The 22,286-nt window shown below is 44.0% G+C and overlaps 3 protein-coding genes across 5 annotated transcripts in view; 1 reads left to right on the forward strand and 2 right to left on the reverse strand.

Annotated features, from left to right (window-relative positions):
• Nucleotides 1–400: 400 nt before the first annotated feature.
• LOC106587128 (high choriolytic enzyme 1) lies at nt 401–12,241 on the forward strand. The gene is made up of 7 exons (XM_082969403.1): nt 401–613; nt 705–851; nt 949–1,066; nt 1,825–2,003; nt 11,430–11,511; nt 11,686–11,810; nt 12,069–12,241. Coding segments are annotated over exons 2-7 (627 nt in total). The 5' UTR covers nt 401–613; nt 705–730; the 3' UTR covers nt 12,071–12,241.
• Nucleotides 12,242–12,371: 130 nt separating this feature from the next.
• Nucleotides 12,372–13,805, reverse strand: LOC106587129 (FAS-associated death domain protein). The gene is made up of 2 exons (XM_014175171.3): nt 13,445–13,805; nt 12,372–13,009 (listed from the first exon to the last, which is right to left on the reverse strand). Exons 1-2 carry the CDS (start codon nt 13,740–13,742, stop codon nt 12,720–12,722), a joined length of 588 nt encoding a protein of 195 aa, XP_014030646.2. The 5' UTR covers nt 13,743–13,805; the 3' UTR covers nt 12,372–12,719.
• Nucleotides 13,806–14,996: 1,191 nt separating this feature from the next.
• The window catches only part of LOC106587130 (anoctamin-1), a 53,536-nt gene continuing 46,246 nt past the window's right edge, over nt 14,997–22,286 (reverse strand). For 2 of the 3 annotated variants that reach the window (XM_082969402.1, XM_014175174.3), the window contains exons 21-25: nt 20,493–20,645; nt 19,913–19,965; nt 19,569–19,753; nt 18,466–18,571; nt 14,997–18,304 (exon numbers count right to left, since the gene is read on the reverse strand). In XM_082969402.1, coding sequence (XP_082825528.1) covers nt 18,092–18,304; nt 18,466–18,571; nt 19,569–19,753; nt 19,913–19,965; nt 20,493–20,645 — 710 coding nt within the window. In that variant the 3' untranslated portion in view covers nt 14,997–18,091. The remainder of the gene's footprint in view (nt 18,305–18,465; nt 18,572–19,568; nt 19,754–19,912; nt 19,966–20,492; nt 20,646–22,286) is intronic. The other variant, XR_014382813.1, reaches the window with a different exon arrangement.

Below are 22,286 nucleotides of genomic sequence, written 5' to 3' on the forward strand. Positions count from 1 at the left end.
TTATGAGTTTTGCCCTGAAACAAGGCCAATACAAAAACGGTCTGCTTTTCAGTTGTTCATTTGTACATTTATATTTGAATCATTTAGCAGACACTCTTATGCAGAGCGACTTACAGGTAGTGGATTCAACTAAAGTATATAAAAAAACACAATCACAGTCATAGCAAGTAAAACATATCTGTAACCAGTACTGAGAATGTTGTTGTTAAGGGGGCTACTTGCTAAAATAATGAAAACGTATGTTGTAATTTATTTTGTTGGTCTTTAGGGTATTTTGTAATTGTATTTTGTCATTTTTGTCCATCCCTGCTGTGACCTTAAAAAAACTTCACACAATAAATATATTACACTTTACATTCATTTCATTTGTATTCTACTTTGTCATTGTCTGTCTTATTTCATGTTGTTCCCCGAAGTCTAAAGGTGAGAAGAACAAAAACTATTTTGGCACTATCACACATTTCCAACCATATGAAAAATATTAACAATGTCATGTCATGATTTAGCAGACTTAATGGATCCAATGTCCTTTTTACAGAGAATGTTGCTGAGGAAGACACTTCTGCTGAGCTCTCTGTTGGTGAGCTGCTGGCCAGAGCCAACAGGGATCTCAGTAAGTTGGCACTATGTTCAATGCTCAAGGATTAAAGAGCATTTTTTGACTAGCCCTCAGAGTAACCTGTTCTACGTGTTCTATTCTCAAGCCCCCGAAGCCGATGAGCCTACTCTGATGGGAGACATTGCCATGCCCTCTGAGAAGAACGCTGACCCCTGCACCGCCCGCGGGTGCATGTGGCAAAAGTACAGTGACGGAAACATCTGGGTGCCCTACGTCATTGCCAACCACTTCTGTAAGTGTTCACTTTCGTGTACATTTCATTTCATATGTTGAGATATTGTAACAGCGATACAATAATTTTACTATCTGTTGTTGTTCATCTACAACAGCATCTCGCGAAGTAGCCATCATCCAGCGTGGTCTTGACTCCTTCGCCGAAACCACCTGCATCCGCTTCTTCCAGCGCCAGAACGAAAGGGACTACCTCAGCATTGAGAATCGCAGCGGGTGATCCTGAATTTAAATAACATAGTTAAACAAATAGAATATTACATCAACACATTATTCATTGAATTTCCCTTTGAGGAACATCTATACAATAATTGTTTTTGCAAACCGTTTCCTTTATCCTTCATGATTTACCTTTATCTTTCATTAGCCTGAAGTTTTCTGAACGTTATGCTGCGTTCGTAACCAAGTGGGAAGTGGAGACGACAAAACGTTATTTATAAAAAGCAATCAATGAATATGGTTTTTGAACACTATAATTAGTTTACAAACATGACATCTGCACTTTTATTTTATGGTTTACACAAGTTGTTGGCCATTAGCCAATCAGGGTTTCTCAACGAGTTTCATGACTTCACAACGGGTAAATTCCAACCTCCCACTTGATTGATAACGAACGCAGCATTACTGAACTGACTATATACATAATTAGGATATTTTCTGGCATTGGATTTAATGGTCTGCCTTGATCCTCCGCTGCCTTATATCCTCAGCTCTAGAATTTCAATAACATCCTTAAACAATTATAATGTCACATCAACACATAGTTCATTGAATTTCCCTTTGAAGATCATAATCCATACAATAGTTGTTTTTGCAAACCTGCAATGTCAGGTGATTCCAACCACCATTCATCTCTTATGAACCCATTACCCTGAGGTTTCCTAAAACCTTTACAATAAACTAGATGATTAGGGAATGCCCTATTTCTGGCATTGGATTGGTGCACCTTGACCCTCCTCTTTTCTTCTTCCCAGGTGCTACTCTTATGTTGGCCGTCGGGGTAATGCTCAGACTGTGTCTCTGGCCCGTCAGGGCTGCCTGTACCACAGCACCGTCCAGCATGAGCTCCTTCACGCCCTGGGCTTTAACCATGAGCAGACCCGCAGCGACCGTGACAACCACATCCGTGTCGCCTGGGAGAACATCATTGATGGTTTGATACCATGCCTTTATTCTGTTTCCTTTTCACTGACATTCATTTGTAATGATAAGAAATGGAGTGCCTCTATCTCACTGATAATTCTAACAATAGACACTGGGGTTTTCAATGTGTGACTTCTTTGGGGTTGCATATGACTTGTCAGTATGCCTGCTTTTACTTTTTGTTTGTCCAGCTGTAACATTAGTGTAATCTATAGACTCCAAACTTGAGGCCTATAGATGATATTACAGTTGTTCTGTTTAGTACACAGGTAGCTGCTGAAGCCGTCTGAGTGGTTGGCTCCTAGTCCCTCGGATGGACTCCACCTTTCCCAATCAAATAAAATATAATACAACAGGTGTAATACAACACCTTACCGTGAAATGCTATACTTACAATCCATTAACCAACAATGAAGTTTTAAGAAATATAAGAGTGAAGAAAATCTTTACTAAATAAACTAAAGTAAAAAAATATAAAAACAGAAGAAAAAAATGCAGCACAATAAAATAACAATAACGAGGCTATATACGGTGTACCGGTCCCGAGTCAATGTGCCGGGGTACAGGTTAGTCGAGGTAATTTAGGTAATATGTACATGTAGGTAGGGGTAACGTGACTTTGCGTAGATAATAAACAGCGAATAGCAGCAGCACTAAAAAAGGGTGGGTCAATGAAAATAGTCCCGGTAGCCATTTGATTACCTGTTCAGCAGTCTTATCGGCCTTCCCTGTGGCTCAGTTGGTAGAGCATGGTGTTTGCAATGCCAGCATGGTGTGTGCAACGCCAGGGTTGTGGGTTCGATTCCCACGGGGGGCCAGTACAAAAAAAAAAATGCATGAAGTGAAATGTATGCATTCACTACTGTAAGTCGCTCTGGATAAGAGCGCCTGCTAAATGACTAAAAATGTAAATTGCTTAGGGGTAAAAGCTGTTAAGGAGCCTTTTGGACCTCCGGTACCGCTTGCCGTGTGGTAGCAGAGAGAACAGTCTATGACTAGGGTGGCTGGAGTCTTTGGCAATTTTTAGGGCCTTCCTATGACACTGCCTGGTATAGAGGTCCTGGATGGCAGGAAGCTTGGCCCCAGTCATGTACTGTGCCGTATGCACTACCCTCTGCAGCCCCTTGTGGTCAGATGCTGAGCAGTTGCCATACCATGCGGGGATGCAACCAGTCAGGATGCTCTTGATGGTGCAGCTGTAGAACTTGATAATCTGAGGACCCATGCCAAATATTTTCAGTCTCCTGAGGGGGAATAGGTGTAGGTCGTGCCCTCTTCACAATTTTTTTCTCGACCTGCTCCACTACAGCCCCGTCCATGAGAATGGGGGGTGCTCGGCTCTGCTTTTCCTGTAGTCCACGATCATCTCCTTTGTCTTGATCACGTTGAGGGAGAAGTTGTTGTCCTGTCGCCACACTGCCAGGTCTCTGACCTTCTCCCTATAGGCTGTCTCATCGTTGTCTTTGATCAAGCCTTTCAAATGACCAGCCTTTCGCTGTCTGTGATCAGGCCTTTCCCATGACCAGCCTTTCAAAGCACTTCATGGCTACAGACGTGAGTGATTGTCACGACTCCCGCCGAAGTCGGTCCCTCTCCGTGTTCGTTCGGCAGTCGGCGTCACCGGTCTTCTAGCCATCACCACTCCACTTTTCATTTTCCATTTGTTTTGTCTTGTTTTCCCACACACCTGGTTTACATCCCCTCATTACTCTATGTGTATATTATCCTCTGTTCCCCCCCATGTCTGTGTGTGGTATTGTTTGATCATTACGTGTGTGACGCTACAGGCTAGTTTTGCGCCGGGTATTGTTGTAACCCGTGGTTTTGTTATTTTGTACCTATTTGTGTGATTTGTGCGCTATCGCCTTTTTCCTTGGACCGGAGTGTTGTGACGCAGTTGCGTCCGGCTGTTTTCCTGTTCACTCATCTCTGCTCTCCTGCACCTGACTTCCTTCGACCAGTTGCGCATACTTTGACAGAATACCACACCATCTTATGGAGTCAGCAGAAGCAGGTACCCCTGTTGTAGGGGTCGAGGTAGCGCGATGCTCCATCATCTCGGCGCTGTGATGGACCGCGTCGTTCAGACTATGGACCGCTGGGAGAGACAGGGAGTCCCTCCAGCGCCTCCACCAGCACAACAGGGGTCGCCACTACTCGCCCCTCTTGCACCCGGTCCCAGTGGGATTCGTCTCGCCCTTCCCGGGGAGTATGATGGGCGGCGGCACGCTGCCAGAGTTTCCTGCTGCAGCTGGACCTGTACCTGGCGACCGTCTACCCGGCTCCTTCGGGACATGAGAGGGTGTACGCCCTCGTCTCGTGCCTCTCGGGGAAAGCCCTGGAGTGGGCTAACGCCGTGTGGGTAGAAGGAGATGTGGCGCTGGACCACTTCGAGGAGTTCACCCGCTTCCGGGCAGTCTTTGACCATCCGCCCGAGGGGTAAAGTGGCGGGTGAACGTCTCTTCCACCTGAGGCAGGGGATGCGGAGCGCCCAGGAGTTCGCCCTGGACTTTTGTATCCTGGCCACCGGAGCGGGATGGAACGACAGGGCCCTTATCGCCACTATCACTGCAGCCTGCATGAGGATGTCCGTCAGGAGTTGGCCTGCAGGGATACCACCCTCACCTTTGACCAGCTGGTGGACCTGTCCATTCGGCTGGATAACCTGCTGGCCACCCGCGGACGTTCAGAGAGGGCTCTGTTGGTTCCCTCTCCCAGCACCACCGCTCCGGTGCCTGGAGCGGAGCTGGGAGGTGCCTGGAGCTGGGAGGTGCTGCGCTCAGGGAGGCCAAAGGAGGGGCCTTCACGTGCACCATCTGTGGTCGCAGAGGTCACACTGCCGGTCGATGTCGGGTTGGTTCCTCTGGGGGTAGAGGCAGCAGGCAGGGCACTCTGGCATCACCCCAGGTGAGCCTGCACCATTCTCATCCAGAGCCTTCTGTTGCACACCTGTTTTTGCATGTTAACTTTCCTGAGTTTCCCCGCATTCCCAGCATAAGGCGCTCATCGATTCAGGCGCGGCTGGGAATTTTATCGACAGAGCATTCACCCATAGGTTAGGGATCCCTATTGTTCCAGTGGTTAGGCCCTTCCCAGTTCACGCTCTGGACAGTCGACCATTAGGGTCTGGGTTGATTAGGGAGGCCACCACTCCCCTGGGCATGGTGACGCGGGGGGGGGGGGGGGGGGGGTCACGAGGAGAGAATCAGTCTCTTCCTCATTGACACCCCCTGAGTTTCCCGTGGTGCTAGGCCTTCCCTGGTTAGCTTGTCATGACCCCACTATTTTATGGCAATGGAGGGCTCTCACGGGGTGGTCGCGAGAGTGCTCGGGAAGGTGTTTAGGGGTTTCCGTTGGTGCTACTACGGTGGAGAGTCCAGACCAGGTCTCCACCGTGCGCATTCCCCCCGAATATTCCGAATTTACTCTCGCCTTCTCTATGAAGAGGGCGACTCAATTACCACCCCATCGTTGGGAGGATTGTGCGATAAACCTCCAGGTAGACGCCACACTTCCCAGGAGTCATGTGTATCCCCTGTCACAGGCGGAGAAGGCGGCTATGGAAACATATGTCTCCGAGTCCCTGCGTCAGGGGTACATTCGGTCCTCCACTTCACCTGCCTCCTCGAGTTTCTTTTTTGTGAAGAAGAAGGAGGGAGGTCTGCGCCCGTGTATTGACTATCGAGCCCTAAACCAGATCACTGTGAAGTACTGTTACCCGCTACCTCTCATAGCCACAGCGATTGAGTCAATGCACGGGCGCGCTTCTTCACCAAACTAGATCTCAGGAGCGCTTACAACCTGGTGCGTATCCGGGAGGGAGACGAGTGGAAGACGGCGTTCAGTACTACCTTAGGGCATTATGAGTACCTCGTCATGCCATACGGGTTGATGAATGCTCCATCAGTCTTCCAATCCTTTGTAGATTACATTTTCAGGGACCTGCATGGGCAGGGTGTAGTGGTGTATATTGATGACATTCTGATACACTCCGCTGCATGCGCCGAGCATGTGTCCCCTGGTGCGCAGGGTGCTTGGTCGACTGTTGGAGCATGACCTGTACAGCACGTCAAGGCTGAGAAGTGCCTGTTCTTCCAGCAGTCCATCTCCTTCCTAGGGTACCGCATTTCCACCTCAGGGGTGGAGATGGAGAGTGACCGCATTTCAGCCGTGCGTAATTGGCCGACTCACCCACCACGGTAAAGGAGGTGCAGCTGTTTCTAGGGTTTGCCAATTACTACCGGAGGTTTATCCGGGGTTTTGGTCAGGTAGCGGCTCTCATTACCTCCCTGCTGAAGGGGGGCCCGGTACGTTTGCAGTGGTCGGCTGAGGCGGACAGGGCTTTTGGTCACCTAAGGGCTCTGCTTACCTCGGCTCCAGTGCTGGCCCATCCGGATCCCTCTTTGGCGTTTACAGTGGAGGTGGACGCGTGCTCCCCCAGCGCTCGGGCATGCCACCGAAGCTCCGCCCCTGTGCCTTCTTCTCGAGGAAGCTCAGCCCGGCAGAGCGAAACTATGATGTGGGGGACCGGGAGTTGTTGGCTGTTGTCAAGGCGTTGAAGGCGTGGAGACATTGGCTTGAGGGGGCTAAACACCCTTTTCTCATCTGGACTGACCACCGCAATCTGGAGAACATACGGGCAGCAAGGAGACTGAATCTTCGTCAGGCAAGGTGGGCCATGTTTTTTACCCGTTTTGTTTTCACCCTTTCCTACAGACCAGGTTCCCAGAACGTGAAGGCAGACGCACTGTCCCGGCTGTATGACACAGAGGAGCGGCCCATGGATCCTATCCCCATACTCCCGGCCTCCTGCCTGGTGGCACCGGTAGTGTGGGAGCTGGACGCGGACATTGAGCAGGCGTTACGTGCAGAGCCCGCTCCCCTCCAGTGTCCCGCTGGGCGTATGTACTTTCCATCTGCTGTCCGTGACCGGTTGATCTATTGGGTCCACACGTCACCCTCTTCTGGTCATCCAGGCATCAGTCGGATGGTGCGCTGTTTGAGTGGAAAGTACTGGTGACCTACCTTGGCGAAGGACATGAGGGTTTATGTTTCCTCCTGCTCGGTGTGCGCCCAGTGTAAGGCTCCTAGGCACCTGCCCAGAGGTAAGCTACACCCCTTACCCGTTTCATAATGGCCATGGTCGCACGTGTCGGTCAATTTCCTTACCGATCTCCCCCCCTCACAGGGGAACACTACAATCCTGGTCGTTGTGGATCGTTTCTCTAAGTCCTGCCGTCTCCTCCCTCTGCCCGGTCTCCCTACGGCCCTACAGGCTGCGGAGGCCTTGTTTACGCACGTCTTCCGGCACTACGGGGTACATGAGGATATAGTGTCTGTTCGGGGTCAGAATATAAGTGAAGACATCAAAACTATGAAATAACACATATGAAATGATTTAGTAACTAAAAAAGTGTTAAACAAATCAAAATATATTTTAGATTTTAGATTCTTCAAAGTAGCCACCCTTTGCGTTGATGACAGCTTTGTACACTCTTGGCATTCTCTCAACCAGCTTCATGAGGTAGTCACCTGGAATACAATTCAATTACAGGTGTGCCTTGTTAAAAGTTCAGTTGTGGAATTTCTTTCCTTCTTAATGCGTTTGAGCCAATCAGTTGTGTTGTGACAAGGTATGGGTGGTATACAGAAGATAGCCCTATTTGGTAAAAGACCATGTCCATATTATGGCAAGAACAGCTCAAATAAGCGAAGAGAAACGACAGTCCATTACTTTAAGACATGAAGGTCAGTCAATCCGGGAAAATTTCAAGAACTTTTAAAGTTTCTTCAAGTGCAGACGCAAAAACCATCAAGCGCTAGGATGAAACAAGCTCTCATGAGGACCGCCACAGGAAAGGAAGTTACCTTTACTGCAATAGATAAGTTTGATGTGTGCGTGCTCAGTCCCCTCCTGTACTCCCTGTTCACCCACGACTGCATGGCCAGGCACGACTCCAACACCATCATTACGTTTTCAGACGACACAATAGTCGTAGGCCTGATCACCGACAACAACGAGACAGCCTATAGGGAGGAGGTCAGAGACCTGGCAGGGTGGTGCTAGAATAACAACCTATCCCTCAACGTAACCAAGGCTACGGAGATGATTGTGGACTACAGGAAAAGGAGGACCGAGTACATCACTGGGGCTAAGCTGCCTGCCATCCAGGACCTCTACACCAGGCGGTGTCAGAGAAAGGCCCTAAAAATTGTCAAAGACCCCAGCCACCCCAGGCATAGACTGTTCTCTCTACTACCGCATGGGAAGCGGTACCAGAGTGCCAAGTCTAGGAAAAAAAGGCTTCTCAGCAGTTTTTACCCCCAAGCCATACTGTAAGACTCCTGAACAGGTAATCAAATGGCTACCCGGACTATTTGCATTGTGTGCCCCCCCAACCCCTCTTTTAAGGTGCTGCTACTCTCTGTTTATCATATATGCACAGTCAGTTTAACTATACATTCATGTACATATGTACATACTACCTCAGTTGGCCCGACCAACCAGTACATTATCTAACCGGGCTATCTGCATTGTGTCCCGCCACCCAGCACCCGCCAACCCCTCTTTACGCTACTGCTACTCTCTGTTCATCATACATGCATAGTCACTTTAACCATATCTACATGTACATACTACCTAAATCAGCCTGATTAACCGGTCTCTGTATGTAGCCTCGCTACTGTATATAGCCTTGCTACTGTTTTTCACTGTATTTTTACTGTTGTTTTTATTTCTTTACTTACCTATTGTTCACCTAATACCTTTTTTGCACTATTGGTTAGAGCCTGTAAGTAAGCATTTCACTGTAAGTTGTATTCGGCGCACGTGACAAATAAACTGTGATTTGATTTGAAGTTCGTTAGAGTTACCAGCCTCAGAAATTGCAGCCCAAATAAATGCTTCACAGAGTTCAAGTAACAGACACATCTCAACATCAACTGTTCAGAGGAGATTGCTTGAATCAGACCTTCATGGTCGAATTGCTGCAAAGAAACCACTACTAAAGGACACCAATAAGAAGAAGAGACTTACTTGGGCCAAGAAACACGAGTAATGGACATTAGACGGGTGGAAATCTGTCCTTTGGTCTGATGAGTCCAAATTTTAGATTTTTGGTTCCAACCGCTGTGTCTTTGTGAGACGCAGAGTAGGTGAACGGATGATCTCTGCATGTGTGGTTCCCACCGTCAAACATGGAGGAGGTGGTGTGATGGTGTGGGGTGTGCTTTGCTGGTGACACTGTCAGTGATTTATTTAGAATTTGAGGAACAGTTAACCAGCATGGCTACCACAGCATTCTGCAGCGATACGCCATCCCAATCTGGTTTGCGCATAGTGGGACTATCATTTGTTTTTCAACAGGACAATGACCCAACACACCTCCAGGCTGTGTAAGGGCTATTTGACCAAGAATGAGAGTGATGGAGTGCTGCATAAGATGACCTGGCCTCCACAATCACCCGACCTCAACCGAATTGTGATGGTTTGGGATGAGTTGGACCGCAGAGTGAAGGAAAAGCAGCCAACAAGTGCTCAGCATATGTGGGAACTCCTTCAAGACTGTTGGAAAAGCATTTATCATGAAGCTGGTTGAGATTAATGCAAAGAGTGTGCAAAGCTGTCATCAAGGCAAAGGGTGGCTACTTTGAAGAATCTAAAATATAACATGTATTTTGATTTGTTTAACACTTTTTTTTGGTTACTACATGATTCCATATGTTTTATTTCATAGTGTTGTCTTCATTACTATTCTACAATGTAGGAAATAGTAAAAATAAAGAAAAACCCTTGAATGAGTAGTTGTGTCCAATCTTTTTACTGGTACTGTACATGTAGGTAGGGGTAAGGTGACTATGCATGGATAATAGATAATAAAAACTACTTATCTTCATCAACAACTTTGATCCTTTTTGCAACTTTCCTCTTTATCTGCTGACAAGACAACCACTCTGACCTTCAGTGGGATGGGCCAGAGTCCAAATTTACATTCGGACATGCTGATTGGCTGAAAGGAAGGGCCTTTTCTACAAATGAGGGGATTCAATTTAGCTAGCCCGGGTCGCACCAGGCTATGGCCAGTCACTTTACTGGGTGAAGCTGGTCTGGGAGGCCAGAGAGGAAGAGAAGAGTCTTCTCCTGCATGTGGCGAGTTCTTGTTTGGAGGTCAATGAGAGTGTCGAATTTGGTTAACAAAAAATGTAATTTCTTATTTGCTATGCGTTGCTTATTTGATCAAATAGAAGTTGTGTAATGTTTAGGTTGTTATTAGTGTAATGATATACGTAGGACACATGACATCCTGGCAACTTTGAGAAAAAACACTTTACATCAGAGTTGTCCCTGTTGTCACACTTGTATCTGCCTTCTCATTGGCTAGAATGGCAGCCTGGTCTCATAGACTAGGCGTAACATAGTAAATGGAAATCAGGGACACTCAAATTAGTATGACATGTTATGTTTGGTATGGTTACATAAGACAGAAGGTACTTAATGCAAAAACGAAAGGAGGGTGTTTGGTCGGGTGGATGGGGTGGGTGTGTAACGCAAACGTCTAGCAACCCAAAGGTTGCGTGTTTGAATCTCCTCACGGACAACTTTAGCATTTTAGCACCTTTTTAACTACTTTCTTATATTTAGCTAATTTGCAACTTCTTAGCATGTTAGCTACCCCGTCCCCTAACCTTAACCCTTTTAGCTAACCCTTTTCCTAACCTTAACCATTTAATCTAACTCCTGAATTTAGCCTCAACCTTAACCCTAACCTCAAAACCCTAGCCTAGCTAGAGTTAAGAGTGGCCAATGGAGTAGCCTATCTGGCCAATATAATGGATAATCGGTGGGGAGGCGTGACCTGCTGAAATCGAACCATAATTTGAGCCTTTTGACTTATTGTCAACAAGGCAGCATGATGCATCATTCAGAAACATAGGCCTACATCTCTTTTCCATAAAATATATGTTTGAATTGTTAAACTAGTTTTTATTGGGGAGGCAGATCTTCGCCTCTATTCAATCTGTATAGCTGAAGCATTATAGATTGATTTATAGAAATGTCATGGTCATTTCCGATTGAGCCGACATATGTGAATCCAGTCTCCCCTAACACAGGAATATTGCCTTTACATTTAAATGATGCTGTACTTCTGCAATACGGACTGAATAGAGCCCAAAAGTTTTTACTAAAAGCAATCACCTTTGCATGTTAAAACACAGAATCCTACATTACTCCACGTGCTTAACATGCTCCACTTTTGATTTGAGCCCAATTCGCCATTGGCCAGAGTAGAGGCAGCCCGTTTCCAAAATGAATGCATTCACTTTACACCCGGGCACCAGGGCCATCTTAATCTAATCCCCTTACTGACCTTGCTCATGAAGTAGATTGAAACACAGCCTATCAACTCTCTGAACATTTTGTATTATGTTTTTCCAGAGTATAAGTACGCATTCGAAAAGATCGCCACCCTGAACCAGGGAACTTCCTATGACTACAACTCTGTCATGCAGTACCACAGGTCAGCTATGATGTCTTTATAATCATTACACATATTTCTGGAGTGGACCCCTATTGTATTGCAAGCGCTAATACACCATCCATTCCTGTGAGCTTTCATTCAGGCCAAGCTATATCGTACCTTCAGCAGTGACATTGTTGAATAGGCATGTATTGTGATTTGGTGTGGTTCCAGGTACGCCTTCTCCAAGAACAACCGCCCCACCATGGAGCCCATCCCCAACAACAACGTGTCTTTCGGCGAGGCCACTCAGATGAGCAAGAACGACATCGACAGGCTGAACAGGCTGTATGGCTGCTGTGAGTACTGCCACACTGAACAACTTACTGTACTTGGGTTTGGATGATTAAAATCTAGGCCAAGGCTGCTTGACTGGATCAAACATCCTCGTTCCGACCTCCTGGATGCCTCTTCCCCAGAGCTAATGTAGCTCTAATATATCTAGAGCTTAATAACGGTGAGAATTGTGACATTGAGGGTGGGAGGATAAATTACGATGGACATAGCTTTATGTGCATGAGTAAGTAATCAACAAAGGTATCATTTTCCCCCAATAGAAACACTCGGATACCTGTGGTCTCACTTCCGATGGACTCAAGATCATTCCGCTGAAGGAGTAGAGTGACCTCTAGTGGTAGAACTGTTAGAATGTAATTTGCCTCAAAACATCAAGACTGCAACCTCTAATAAATCACAATAAAAATCTGATCAACTGAAATCAAAAGCTTAATCTGTATTGATCCTTCCTTTCAATACAGTTCTCCAAATATGTGTCCATTCAACATGCTTTACTCAACATAAGTATTCTAATGCTTTAAACAAGTATTAAATAAGTAGACAATTATTTTTACCAGCAAGACTTCTTTCAACAAAATTTTACTAATCTCAACAGTGGATACATCAATATCAAATTTGAATGCACATTATCTATATAATTTCATAATATCCATAGTTCAATCAAGTTTCTCCCAAATTCCCTTACAGTACGTAGTAGGAATGTATGTACCGAGAGTGCACTGGGCTACTCTGCATAAAATTATACTGGTCCATGAGTATACTGGTATACCAATATTGCCAACAAATTGTGGTGATTTACTGAATCTTATAAAAGTACCAAAATCACTGTGAAAGCAATGAATAAATAATCCATTGGGTAAATAAGAAAATAACAGAGGCCTGAGAAGAGATGAATATTGTTTGTCACACTTTCACTGTCCACCATTGGCTTTAAGTTTTTCAAGTTCTGTCTGTATCAGATCAGCAGTGTAGTTCTGATCACAGGAGCGAAGGGCCTGTATCAAAGTGTCTGTTTTGGCCTCAGCTTTCTGCATTTTTCGCCATTCCTTCAAAAGCTCCACCACTTGCTCCTCCAGGTCATTAGGGTGCTTCTGTGAGATATGGTCCAGTTTGGCCTCTGGCAGGCAAAGTTTACGGCCATATGCTCGCCACTTCCTTCCAAGGTTGTCAGTGATCACTTTGGTTGCAATGTCAAGTTTTGCTGGCAAAAGAGAAGATGCCATGGAATGTAAATAAGTCCCCTACAAAAGTCATATTTCCAACACACTGCACTATATACAGTATACTATACATTATCTGAGGGATACAGTTGCATTTCATATTTTCCCTCAGAGGAAATATTCTATTTACACTGGCAAACATTTACTGTATGGGAGATCATGTCAGAAAGATAGTGACAATGTAGCCTAATATCTTTCATAGCAATTGTGACAGGGTTCCCCAAATAACATGAAGTCATGTTTCCTGAAATATTCTTACATTCAACAAGACATAGGGCACTTCCCTCTGTAGAATGACTAAGCAACACCTCCCATTTAACTGTTGAAACAGGCGTCACAGCCCAAGAAAAAATGGCCTATGCTATGTCAACATTTTGCCATCAATATTCGTGAGTGGGGATAACCACTTAATTTACCTTGCTCCTCGTCGTTAGGAAGATCATTAGGTGACACAGCATATTGACTTTCACAGTTGGTCATTTTGTCTGCAAGATCTAGGCGACCAATGTCTTTCAAAAGCGAAACTAGAAATACTGTGTTGTCAGGTCCAAGTTTATTTCTTTCCATTAAACCCGTGAAAAGTTGTAAACCATTGGTCATCTTCTCGAGACGACTTTTCCCTATTTCATTAATACAAAGGAACTTCATTTTCTCCAATTGATCACCAACAAGTTCACCTGAAATCTTCAGCAAAAAGCTGTTAAATGCGCTCATCTTGGCAGTAGTAAACCAAGTAACTTCCTCACACACACGACAGCCCGTCTTCTTTGGGATTGGGTTGGCGGATCGCATTCAACTTTCAAGGTGTATACATCGCCACCTACTGTACTGGATTGGGAGGCCAGGCACGGCCAAACCACATTAAATTCTCTTCATTAGTCCTGTTCCCCTAAGAAAGTGAAATAGACCCCTAGACACCACTTCCCTCCTCTCGTCTCCCCCCACTACACCACCCGAACATGCATCTCTAACCCTGTCACACAACCTCTCCCGGTCTACTTCATACAATTCACAAAATAACCAACACATGTTCCACCGTTTCCTCCGGTAAACACACACACCCGTTTCCTGTCTCCCTATCATCCACAACGTGGCATTCAAACCTGTGTGCCCAAACTTTAGTCTACTCCACACAACTTCATCTCTCCTGCATCCCATACTCCCCTCCTCTTCCTTTACTGACCAATGCATGCCATAAAATTGCCTCTACTACTAGTGTCCCACTCCCTTTGACAAAGATCGAGCCCTTTTTCCCGGATCAAAGACTTGACTTCTCTGCGGCCATGCGGGACCTGAATATCTACCCCCTCTCTCCTCACAGCACTCTTAGCCACCACGTCTGCCTTCTCATTACCCCTCCACACCCACGTGGCTGGGAACACAACAAAAGATGACCATCACTCCCATCCTCTCCAATCCCATTAACAGCACCGTCATCTCCACAAAACAAGTCTCCCCAATTCAACTTGCCCTTCTTCACACTACTCAGCGACTGCAGCCGAGTCAGAGCAGACCGCCACTCTGTGGTTTCACCTCCTCCACCCATCTCAAACCTACAATCATGGCCATCACCTCTGCCGTATACACAGACACAATCAGTTCACCGCTTACATACTCTAACATTAAAATCTGGGATATATACCCCAGCCCCCACCCTTCCACTCACTGAATCCTTTGAACCATCTGTATATATATCCTTAAATACAAATAAAACGGATTCTCTCTATATCTCTCCACACACCTTCTCACATCCTCACCCCATTCTCTCCTGGCCTCAGTCACGTCCCCATAGGCCCTCTGCTTAGCCCCTCCTCGCTACACACACCCACACGACAGCTCTTGCCAATGTTTCGCTTTTGATTAACACTAGTTGCGTTTTTGTTCCATGTTCAGGGTGAACACATTGTATTGCTAACATGAGACATCAATTATACAAACAACACATGACACGCATACATACATACAGTATACTTCTCATAACTTGTATTCTTTTATTGGAATTCAAACATCCCCCAAAAAATCTCATTTTAGGCTGACAGAGACCTCTAGTGTAAATATAAGCCCTGCTGTCAATAAATAAATAAAAATCGCAACCGAAATAAATGTAGTACTATCCTAATCAAATATAGTTGTGATGTTGCTGTACAATTCAGGTAAATATTTAAAAACACCAAGTTGTTCTCTACTGCTCCAGTTAAATCTATATCAAGAGGAATATCAAGGACTGAAATATCTAAGGATCAGTTGGGAATAAGATGCCACTCGAATCAAAAACAAGGTATTGTGGCTGCAATTCAGCGTCGGCCTATAAGTCATACAATGAACATACCATATTAAAGGTCGATTAGTAGTTGAAAAAACCCCAACAAAACAAGAACATGTCCTTGCGTCAGAAATTAAAATATGAGGTAATGCAATATTCTGCAGTGTCCTAACAAATACATTTTAGACTACGTTAATGGTCAGAGTTCTTTCTATAAGCAAAATGAAAGACATGTTATATAATCAGTATCATCCAGGCGTAATGTAATATTCCAAACATATTATATTGCAAGAGGTCGATGTTGATACATTTCAATACCGTAGACACACAAAACAGAGGTTTAAGACAGTTAAATATTGTACATATCATTGAAAATATATCATAATTGTTAATTGTGAATAATGTAATTCATTCCAACAGTCGGGGGGGGGGGGGGGGGGGGCAGGTTCCATGTCATTCCATTGAAGTGAAGTATCAAAGCAAACAAAAAACACCTGTTTGATCAGAAGTCTTATGGCACAAAAAAAAGGACTAAATCAAAGGTCTGTCTCATTCCTAAACACAGAGATTTACAGATCATATAAAAACAGTGGTCACAAACAAGCAAAACAGGGACATGGTACCACAAAGGATAGAAACAAATGTTTCTCTTCTCGTTTGTTTTCGTGCTTCATTTGTAAATATGGCCTTGGTTTGATCATTAAATTAAATTAAATTAAATCATGCGGTTTTAAAAAGGCATTTTAATGTTGTGGTTTAACTTGTGTGAAGATTTTTTTAAATTAAATTGAGTGTACAAAACATTAGGAACACCTGCTCTTTCCACGACAGACTGACCAGGTGAAACCGGTTAAAAGCTATGATCCCTTATTGATGTCACCTGTTAAATCCACTTAAGTCAGTGTAGATGAATGGGAGTAGACAGGTTAAAGAATCATTTTTAATCCTCGAGACATGGATTGTTTATGTGTGCCATTCAGAAGGTGAACGGGCAAAACAATAGATTTAAGTGCCTTTGAACGGGGTATGGTAGTAAGTGCCAGGCGCACTGGTTTGAGTGTGTCAAGAACTGCAAAGCTGCTGTTTATTTTTTATTTTTTTAAACACAACAGTTTCCTGTGTGAATCAAGAATGGTCCACCACCCAAAGGACATCCAGCCAATTTGACACAACTGTGGGAAGCATTGGAGTCAACATGGGCCAGCAACCCTGTGGAACGCTTTCAACACTTTGTAGAGTCCATACCCTGATTAATTAAGGCTGTTCTGAGGGCAAAAGAGGGTGCGACTCAATATTAGGACAGTGTTCCTAATGTTTTGTAGACTGTGTATATTGATAGGATTCAATATTGACTATGTATTGGATATGCATTAAAAAGTATAGTTTACTTACAAATGATATACAAAATGAGCTGACAAAATACCTTCTTCCTCTCCTTGATCCATTCAAATTTTTGTTAATCAGAAAATAAACTCCTTCAAAATAATTTGTGCTTATGAAACACAAATGTAGGCCACTGTTCCCGTCTAAATGTTTGACAGAGCATTGCTAGAATTTTATTCACAACATGGCTATTCTAAAGTTTCTGTAACCAGGTTTCCATCTAACCTTTTTATGCTAGTAAAGTACATGTCAGGGTAAAAAAAGTCATGACAGGTCAGATGGAAACAGTAAAATGTTTAATAAACTTAGCAAATGTTGACAAAATACGATCGGCAAGGTGGGTTCTTTTTGTGTAGGTAAAATTAATTATGCGAGAAATATCGGTGGAATAACCATCATATCGAAGTAAACTTGGGAGTCATGCGATGACGTGTGGTCCTGCCACTACGAATCGTCGGGAAAGCAAGCAGTTTATTAGGCTACAGATTAAATAAATGATGATGAATTTCACATGGTGGTGAAAGTGCTAGGTGATGAGCTTGATGCTCCTTTCCAATAAATATCGAGGATCTTATTCTGGTGATATGATCATCGATGCTTGGATGCTATTTGACAAAAAAAAATTATCTCGCTCTTTTGTCCATAATATCATCATGTAGGCTATATGCGCACTCTAGCCAATAGCGCGCAGATACGTTGGCTAGAGCGCACTTGCCAATACCAGAGTGGGAACACTCGCTATATAACGTTAAATTTTTTTGTGAGAAAACCATCAGTAAATTTGAAAATGTGATGGAAACCTTTAACTTGTAGGCTATTTTTTTATTCAGTACGTGGGAATTTAATTGCAAAAGGTATTTTTATGTGTACTACGTCATCATGCACATACTTTTATCTGCAACATGTCAATTTGATGGAAACATCTCTGGTGGGAAAATGTGCATGTTGTTTTTATGCAGATTTTAGAATATTTGCATGAAAATCTGTCCAATTGGATGGAAACCTAGCTCATGATCGTTATGAATTAGTATAATAACAAACAGGACATAAAAACATGACATAAGGGAAAATTGGCATGGTAAACAGGCAGAATGGCAAGCTCCTTTACCTGATCTCAGTGTCTTAAAAAGGCAAAAGTTACAAAATAAAAACATTAGCTAGCAAAATTGCATATTCAAAAAAGATCTACATGTTTTCCTGCATTGTACTATTTTTGTGCAAAAGAGAGAAAAAGCACTCTGAGCCTTCTGCCTGATACCTGGTTCACCAAAAAGATGGACAATGACTTGCTACAAGTCAGAAGGGGTGCAGGTGCAGAAGCCTGTGTGTGTGTGTGGAGTGTGCAAGTCCAGACAGAGGGGCTGAAGGTTTTTAAACAGACCAGATGAACGGACAGATGGAGCCGCCCCCTAGGGCACTAGCAGTTAGAAGGTGTATGCGAGGCAGGGCGAGAGCGGGGCTGAAAAGGACTTTGGTTGGTGTGGTTGTCTCGGAGGAGCTTCTTGCCCTCTTCCTCCTTCATGAAGAGCTCCACCATGAGGATCTTCTCCTTGTGGATCTGCAGACTGATGTCCTTGGGGATGTCTGGGATCAGCCAGTCAACAAAGTCACTCATCAGCATCACCACATTCTAGAAGGGAAAACAGATGGTAGAGATCGGGACATTTCTTTCACAATTCCTTCAATACAACTCCAAAAACAGTCATTCAAAAGGATATGATAAAATGCTTTCAGCATAAAAAGATTGAACCCTCAAAGACTCATAGGTTTGTTTTTGTGTAGGCATCTGACCTGAAAAACAATGACAAAGGCCAGCCGGCAAGCCAGTATAGCCCAGAACTCCTTGGAGAGGTCATAAGGGGTGTTGGACCATAGTGTCTCTCTGTAGTCTTTGTATCTGGAGAAAGGATAGAATTGGCAAAATGATTTACTATAAATGACAAGGCATCCAACGAGTATGATAGACTGCACACACATTCTCATGATGTAATACCTATTTGAAAACAAGGCACAGTAAACATGTCGGCCCCGCACGAATGATGCAGCGCTAGTTAATTGCTAGCTAGCTGGGAACAACAGCAGCATGGCTCTTGTTAAAACTTGTCAAATAAAGTGATTATTTCGATGGGCGAGGGAGAAATAACTTGTAGTGTTGGTCACCATCTGGATGTCACCGTGACATGGCAACAAGCTATCGCAATGACAAGTTGGTGTGAATGACAAGTGCAACAGTGTAACGTTAGTATCGAGGTGTTTCCCAGTTACCAATGTTGCTTCCCACTGGGCAGCAGTTACTTCACCGGGCAGCTGTATCACATGTCGCTGGCGGTAGCTACGTTAGCTACTTTATGTTTAGCTCACATAATACAATTTAAAAGTATGCATTAAGGTGTCATGTCATAAACATGGCAAAAACAAATGTACATTAGCTTTGGTCAATAGCGGCCATGTTGTTTTAATTACTAGTCTGGAAAATATTGCATTGAGACCTTTCGTGCAAGTTTCGTGCAAATCGATCATTTCGGTACCAGAATTGCGTTTTTAGTGTTTTTCACAACATTCAAAATGGCGGAAAAATCCATCATGGTGGACCTTATGGGTCGCTGAGGCAAACTTGTTCCTTGTGAGGAGAGGTACCTATGTTGCGAATTTCATGACATTATGTCAAACAGAGTGAGGAGCGTGACCTTTCAAAGTTGTAATTTTCAATCGCTTGTTATAGCACCACCATCTGGCCAATCAGTGTCATTTTGTAAATGCCGGACCTCTATGGCAAGACATCATTCACCCAAGTTTCGTCAAAATCGGGCCAATGGTGACGTACACACGGAGACAGATTCATAGTTCCCTACCCGATTTCATCGCGGGGGGCAATAATATTTTGACTATCTTACCTGCATATCTGCACTTCATACCCCAGGTGCATAGGCTGCAGAGGGGCAGTGCCAGGCTTGAAGTCACTGACGTTGAAGTAGGACAGAGTGTGATTGACAAAGCCGTGCATGGAGCCATCAGGGCTGTACATGTACTGGTAGACTAGTCGAGGGATGAAGTCTGACGTAAAGGAAATCACAAACGCCTGGAGAGAGCAGACAGTGGAGAGTGTTATGACCAAAATTATTTTCAAATGTCCACTAATGCAAATGACAAAAATGTCAACATTGTATAATATTGATGACAGACCTGGAAATAATGAGCACTTTAAATGTTTTTATTAAATGTGAAGGTATGCACTTACATTTACAATGACTGCTACTTTGCTGAGCCCTCTCAGAAGATTATACCAGATGCCTGAGAGAACAAAAGAAGATATAGAGATATGCCCAAAACACCAATAACTGGGTAAACAAGCAGGCTTCATAACATGTACCTATTTTAATTAAAAATGGTAGATGCAATGGTTGATTCATTGGTTAAAGAAATGTAGAATGGTCACACCATCAATGTGCACCACCAGAAAAACATGAACATAAAAAGTATATCCCACTGATATACTGAATGGATTGTTAATAAGGGGTTTTAAGGATCATTAGATTTTACTGCATTATTGTAGGCTAAAAATGTACTGCATTCAAACCAAATAGCCACAATATTTGGTCAAAGTCAGAGACTGACTCAATTATGTATTCACACAAACAAGACCAAAACATTTGTGAGGGACCTGTGTTTTCAGATGGGAAACTCCTGCAATCTAATTCAATTTGGTATCTATTGTGTCGGGTCAAGTCTAGGGATCTCCAATTATGTAAAAATGTTCCTTTTAGTATAGCATCAATAGACCAGTGCTGTTAAAGTGTGGAGATGGAAACCTCCTGTACCAATGTCTTTTGCTCTGGCTGCGATGGGCCTCCTGACCTCTGTGACAAACTTCTTAGCATCCAGACGGATCTCGATGATGTTGTTGAGCAGAGCAAAGAGTGGTGCCAAGGGAAAGGAGGCCACAAACAGGGTCACCATCCCAAACTGGATGACTGCAAGTAAAAAAATTAAATAAAAGATATTCAAATGGACATTATAACCACAAGGAAATCAACACAAAGCATGCTGGGTAGATTAGATCTCAAATTAGATAACTGGAGCACGAGTATAGAGCGAAGTGGAAAGAGGAGCACAAGCCTATAACAGTCTACTCTTAATACCAGACTACGCTAGATATGCGTTTACATTTAAAATACACAGTACATACTACAAGGAGAACATATGAGAGACGAACATGAACGAGATGGTGGAATGAGGACACGCCATGTTTCTGCACTTGCTTTCTGAAATGTACTGGGTAAAACTGAAATGTACTGGGTAAAACTGAAATGTACTGGGTAAAACTTCCAGAGATCCAAGCAACAAAATATATACAAAAATGGCCCACTTCGCACTCTGAATGAGTTCAAACACTCTGGCCTTTTGTGCCTGTGTGCAGGTTTTATGTCTGCTGCATCCATATATTAAACCTAGCTGGTTGTCAGTTGAGTACCCTTGAAAAAGCCACTTAAAAACAGGCATGCCTACCAACCTAAAAATGGACTGAATCTTTGAGTCAGTGTATATAGGACTGCTATGCTACAATAATATGACTGTGCTTCTATAGCTGCTACCCAGAGATGAACTATTTCTAGTTGATAAAGTTGTACAGTATAAATAATAACTAGACATACTGAACTAACCCTGGAATCATTACCATAATCCTTCTTTATGGCCTCTGTGTATCAGGGTACGGAACTGCATTATAAACACTTTAGTTCAAAATACTGTGAATGAATTCCATACAGTAATTATTCAAGGTTTATCCACTGCACGGATAGTGAGAGGGAGCAGTAAGGCTTCTTATGACTGATATGGTGTGGGAAAAAGAAGGGAAAGTGGGATACCCCATTCAGTTGTACAACTGAATGCATTCAACTGAAAATGTGTCTTCCGCATTTAACCCCTCTGAGTCCTGAGGTGCAGGGGGGGGGCTGCCTTAATCGACATCCACGCCCGGGGAACAGTGGGTTAACTGCCTTGCTCACGGGCAGAACAACAGATGTTTACCTTGTCAGCTCGGGGATTCGATCCAGCAATCTTTCAGTTACTGGCGCAACGCTCCTGGTATACAGTAAGTCATGTAGTAGTATCAGTATGTTATGGCACAGATGTACGGACGTTTGAGGTTTCCCCCATCTCCGTCTTACAAAACGCGTCTTTTCAATGAACATGCTTTTGAGATTGTCCAGGTATTCAGTCGGACGCTGCAATTATGAAAGAAGCCACTGATAAAGACATCTAAGGACTAAAGCAAAATCAGGTCAACTAAATCCACTTACGTGGCCTACGTGGGAATCATAGACAAAACAGTTCTCTGCTTCTCCACTGGAGATGATCTCATGCAGAGAACACGCATTTTAGAAAGGGTTCCACATCGGAGGTTTTACAACGAATTAGGATCTAATACCGTGAGCGGCATGAGGTAACGTTTCTCATCATGAAATCAAATGTCACGCCATGCGGTCGATAAAGTGATTACTGGAATTAGCAAGCAAGAAAACGTTACCCTCGGTAGCACTGCTCTTTACGCAGTAATCAGTGACATTTATAAAAGTTGACAATTTCATACAAACACGGTTGTGTCGTCCCTG

This window comes from Salmo salar, chromosome 26 (genome assembly GCF_965601325.2).
Source record: "Salmo salar chromosome 26, fSalSal1, whole genome shotgun sequence".
Taxonomy (NCBI): domain Eukaryota; kingdom Metazoa; phylum Chordata; class Actinopteri; order Salmoniformes; family Salmonidae; genus Salmo; species Salmo salar.